This window comes from Tripterygium wilfordii, chromosome 2 (genome assembly GCF_013401445.1).
Source record: "Tripterygium wilfordii isolate XIE 37 chromosome 2, ASM1340144v1, whole genome shotgun sequence".
In the NCBI taxonomy this organism is placed as follows: domain Eukaryota; kingdom Viridiplantae; phylum Streptophyta; class Magnoliopsida; order Celastrales; family Celastraceae; genus Tripterygium; species Tripterygium wilfordii.
The window spans coordinates 2,649,923-2,655,519 of record NC_052233.1 but is presented as its reverse complement, the minus strand read 5'-3'; the positions used below and the strand labels follow the sequence as shown (position 1 = coordinate 2,655,519).

The following is a 5,597-nucleotide window of genomic DNA, read 5'->3' as shown; positions in this document are numbered from 1 at the left end:
AAGGGAGGGTGTAAAAATGAGTGTCCTTAGATTATTTGACAATCCAACCAACCTGGCATAGTGTAATGATGTAAACAAATTGGATTATTTCCATGATTTCAGATAGCAGATTTCACATAGCAGTCCTGCATGTCTTGATGCAGCACAAAACAATCAAAGAAAATACAAGCGTAAATTCTCAAGAACAATCTTGGAATCTACCAAGGAAAACTGATTGTAAACCAAAGAGTTTATTAACTTCAATAATAATCCAAATAAAAACCAACCAGCATCTTAAATAGTCACTAGGAACCCCTAATTAAGTAAAAAGACCAACAAGGACATTAACTAAAACAAAACAAACTAAAACGAAATGTTGACCAAAATAATAAAACTTTGACCACCCGCCAGCCTGTCTTAAACAGGTAATTTAAGCTTGAAAAAGATCTCAACCGGGCATGCCCAAGTAAGAACGCAATGGAGGACGAAAATCAATCTTCGGAAACATATTATAATACCAAATCTACCAACCGACTCAAAAGTTACGACTGTTTCTTCTCTGCAGCTCTTTTAAGTTTTCCCTTCTCAATTTCTTCTTGATTCCCATCAATTCCTTCCTCAAACGCGATCAACACTCGTTCTACGTTAGTCCCTCCTACTTCAAAAGAACTCGACTCTGAGTTATCGTCAAGATAGATGGGTTCATCATCTTTGAAAGCAAACAAGTCAGCAACATTAAAAGAATTTGAGATCCCCATAAACTCAGGCAGATCAATCACATAGGCATTGTCACTAATCCGCTTCAGCACCTTGTATTGGCCATATTTCCGGGGCTTCAACTTGTTGTATGTACCGGCAGGAAAACGCTTTTTCCTAAGGAACACCATGATTGTATCCCCTTCATTAAACACCTTCACCCTACGACGCTTATCAGCTGCAGCTATATATTTGGCATTCGTTAGCTCCAAGCGCTTCCTTACCTCCTCGCGAATTGCCATAACATTTTCAGCCATCCCCTCTGCAGCAACACTGACTCCCGGACCTTTAGGCAGCTTCACCAAATCCACCACATGGTTAGGAACGACAGTATATACGACAACGAATGGGGATTTACCTGTGGCACTGTGAACTGCACTATTATAAGCAAACTCCAATTGAGGTAGGGGCGAGGCCAGGATAAAATGTGAGGGGGTCACAACTCACAAGACAATAAGCTATAAAAAAATTTAGTTATGGATTACAAATTACCTGTGAAAGTTCATTTACAGTTGCTTCCTATGAGACTTCATAGATTGAAAACGTTGCATGATAGCTTCATTTTCAATTTCATTAAGGACATCTTTCTCAATGTTTGAAATCAAACAAGCATTGAGCCAATCATCTCCCATACAACTGCGTAACCGATTCTTAATAATCTTCATTCCAGAAGATGCTCTCTCCACAATTGTAGTTGCTACAGGTAGAGTTAATGTCAATGCGATGAGCATGAAGACAAGTGGATAAATAACATGCCTTCCTGTTTCAATCATTTTTCTTGCAGGACCGATAATACCCTCAATAGCTAAAAACTCTTCACTTGTTTGCATATCAACAATATAAGTTTGAAGTTGATCTTCAAGTAGCACAAGATCATAGTCAGAGAAATCTTTCGGATATAATCTAGCAAAGTCAAGCAGCTTTGTAACATTGAAAGCAGAAAATGAGTTGGTTGGACTGAGACATCCCACACAAGAAAGCACCTCACAACTTTGTTTTGAGAAACGATTGTCTAGCTCTGAAAGTTGTAAATCTATAATAGTGTTGCAAACTTCAACACAAATATGATGTGAGTTTGTCACTTTTTCTGCTCTACGTCTTGAACGTCTACGAGCTACAAACACATCATCCATGCTGGGCACAACAATTCCATGTAAAGAACAAAATGAAGACACTTCCCCTAACAAATACTCCCATTTATCATCACTAGATCTCAACTCTTGTAGCTGCTTTCTAAATATTTTCACTAAGTTTAATGCATTTTCAATATCCTGCTCTTTTCTTTGCAACGCTAGTGACAAATCATTAGTAATTCCCAATATACTCTTCATCAAATGCGTAGTGAACACAAAGTCATATGAGTGCATTATCTCCAACAAAACTTCAGCATCGACTTTTTGTTCAGAACTTATTCCATCATCCATTATGATTTCAAGTACCTCACTCACAGAAGAAAACATAGAAATGAGTCTAATTAATGTACCATAATGTGAGCCCCAACGAGTCACCCGGTCGCTGCAAATTAATTTCTTGATTCAAGTCTCTTCCACTAAGAATCTCTCCTTTCTTTAATGCTTCAAGTACTCTGTCATTCTGCTTAGCTAAGAGAATGTCTTTTCTTTTGCAAGATGCTCCAACAATATTCATGATTTTTGAAGTTATTTCAAAAAGAAACTCCACTTGAGCATGATTTTTTGACATGGCAACAAGAGTCAATTGAAGTTGATGAGCGAAGCAATGAATATAAAAAGCACAAGGATTCTCATTTAATATAAGTGCTTTCAAACCACGAAATTCACCTTGCATGTTACTCGCTCCATCATACCCTTGACCAATCAAGCTTGATAAGCTTAACTTGTGTTGAGAGAATAATTTTTGAATAGAAGCCTTGAGTGAGATAGTCGTGGTGTTAGCAACATGCTCAATACCAATGCAACGCTCTACTATCATTTCTTTTTTGTTAACATACCTCAAAGCAATTGCCATTTGTTCCTTGGTTGATATGTCTCGAGATTCATCAACCAAAAGAGTAATTGGTGATTCTCCAATATCCTTGATAATGGCATTGGTGACCTCAATAGCAGCAGCAATACAAAGATCCTTCTGAATATCAGATGAAACCAACTGAGAGTTTTTAGAAGCATTTTCAAAAGAGGAACTATTGATTTTCTGATTGTGATTACCAAACCAGTGAAATAGCTCCAAGTAGTTTCCTCTATTTGTTGACAATTCAGATTCATCATGACCTCGAAATGATAAACGTTGTCGTAAGAGAAATCATACACAATTAGTAGCCACACTCAAGCGAGTTCGATAGTCAATTCTGCATTTATTTGTGTTACTAGTGAACAAAGTAGAAATACTTACAGTAAGTCTCTGACTCATGAGATCCTGACACTTTCTTCTTGCTTGATTATGAGCACTATTATGTTTCCCAACATGTTGGTCAAACTTCTCTTTCTTCCTCCAAGAGCTAAACCCAACACCGACAAATACATCTCCACCACCTTGATTGCTTTTGGGTTTGAAAAGATAACAATAGAGGCAATATGCTACATCCTTTGCTACACTATACTCCAACCAATCAGAGTATTGATCAAACCAATCTTTATTGAACCTTCTTAATTCATCCACCATAAGGGTTTGTGGAAATTCATGGCAAATAGGTTGACAAGGACCCTTCTGTAAGTATGAACGCCTAACGCGATCTATATCATGAGGGCCATAATCCCATATTGAACATCGTAACCCCAGGTCTGCAAGAAGATTTTCATAATCGATCTCTGCACGATCTTTCTTTGATGTCATGGGTGAAGATGAATCCACTATTGTACGCTTAACTTTGGTGACAAATTTATCCATTGATAGAGACTAACATATCAATTCAATCCTGGCAAAGAAAAAACATAGTTCACAATTACAAATCACAACACTTAAAAGTACTTTAGAGAAGAGAACTAGGAAATTTGTGCCTTACTGTTATTGGCTCCTTGCTTAGTTGCTTGTATCAATGAATTCAATTGGCCAATTGCCCAGATATATAATGATAATTAGACTGATCAGATTGAAATAGTCAAAGACTCAAATCTGCAAAAGAAAGACAAAGTTCAATATTTACAATAAGAACACGATAAAAGCAAACTAGCAAAATAGATGGATTTGTGCCTTACTGCAGTTATTGTCTCCTTGCTTAGTTGTTTGTATCAATGAATTCAATTGCCAATTACCCAAATATATATTGATAATCAGACTCAAATTGAAATAGTCAAAGACTCAAATCTGTAAAAGAAAGACAAACTTCTATATTTACAATATTCAATTACAATTGTACAGTACATACTTAGCTAGTTATCATGGTTTAGAAACTAGACTTTAATTTCAATAGACAAACTTCAATTACTAAATACTAATTGAACAATTGCAGTTGCAGAAACCAAACAACGGAACAATTACAGAAACCGAATAACGGAACAAACTACAATTATTAATTGAATGATAGACAATATGTTCGAATTTAGAAATTGAAGCTATCAAAATCTAATGATATCATAGAAAAAGAAACCAAGGAATTACCATGGTTTTCAGATTTTTGCCCCTCTACGATTCACGAACGATGAGTCGATGACCTAGAGGCAGAGGCTCAAGTGCTTAGCTCAACTTACAGTGAGATTGTGAGAAAAATAGAACCAGGTAGACAAAGAAGACTAGATGAGGTAGACGAAGCACGGAAGAAGAGAACCAGAGACTGACAACGTGCCGATCATGTCGATTTGGAAGAGTGGGCGAACGCTCATTGCAGAAGTCAGAACGGAGAGGAGGATTTACGTGCAAGAGAGAATAATTGTTTTTGATTGCAATAAACTTTTTCTTGATAATAACCTTGTTTTGGTAGGCAAATCCAATGGTGTATAAGAGTCTTTAGAGATCCAAAGGCCATGAAGATAGGATGAGAAAAATTCAGAAGGGTCTTTTTGTAGTTTATTTTATTTTTAGGGGGGTCTTTATGAAAATTTGCATATAATAAGGGTTATAAGAAAAATTTTGAGGGGGGTCAGCTAACGTAGCTTCGCCCCTGAATTGAGGTAGTGCATAATCTCAATGTTTCGGCGTCTCCACACACGCTACGCACCATGTTACCGAGAGTTCGATTAGTGACCTCGGTTTGGCCATCAGTTTACGGGTGAGCTGTAGTACTCCTATTTAATTTGGTTCCAAACATCCACCATAGAGTGATCCAAAAGTGACTTAGAAATTTAGTATCCCGATCAAACGTGATGGTTTTAGGACACCATGCAACCGAACCACCTCCCTGAAATAAAGCTTGGCTATGTTGGACACATCAAGAGTCTTTTTACAAGGTATAAAATGAGCCATCTTCGAAAATCTGTGTAATACCCCAAACTTCTTTTTCTTTTAGAAAATAAGTAGAATCATCATGTGTTGAGTATAGAGATATGTATAAAATCATTAGAAATTAATACCGAGTGATTTGGGGGGTGTACGAGGGGTTTAAAACTGAAATTTTTTTATTACAAGGGTAACCGTCCGGACAGTTTTCAAAACCGTCCGGACAGATATAGAAGAAAACTGAACAGAGGGGTTTTTAGGCATAAGTGTCCGGACACCTATCCTAAAATCTACAACCCGAGATTGTTTAAAAACACTCATTTTCGCGATTTCTTTCAAAATACCCGACCTAAACAAACCCTAAACCCCATTTTCTCTCAAATTTCCTCCCTCCCATCAATCTAAGATCATCAATCAAGGTAAGATTACTCCCTTTCAAGTTGTTTCAAGTTGGATTCCTAACTTCTCTCTCTAGCTTACACATTCTTAAATTTCTCTCTTTGTTCTAATCTTTC

The 5,597-nt window shown here is 37.0% G+C and overlaps 1 protein-coding gene across 1 annotated transcript; it reads right to left on the bottom strand.

Annotated features, from left to right (window-relative positions):
- Nucleotides 1-2,205: 2,205 nt before the first annotated feature.
- On the bottom strand, nt 2,206-3,597 carry LOC120009433 (zinc finger MYM-type protein 1-like). Its single transcript, XM_038860040.1, has 2 exons — nt 3,019-3,597; nt 2,206-2,904 (listed from the first exon to the last, which is right to left on the bottom strand). Exons 1-2 carry the CDS (start codon nt 3,595-3,597, stop codon nt 2,206-2,208), a joined length of 1,278 nt encoding a protein of 425 aa, XP_038715968.1.
- Between the last annotated feature and the right edge of the window lie 2,000 nt (nt 3,598-5,597).

Coding starts and splice junctions, on each gene's coding strand:
- LOC120009433 (XM_038860040.1), bottom strand. CDS start 3,597: ATGGATAAATTTGTCACCAAAGTTAAGCGTACAATAGTGGATTCATCT. Junction 2,905..3,018: donor TGAGTGTGGCTACTAATTGT/GTATGATTTCTC, acceptor AATCACAATCAG/AAAATCAATAGTTCCTCTTT.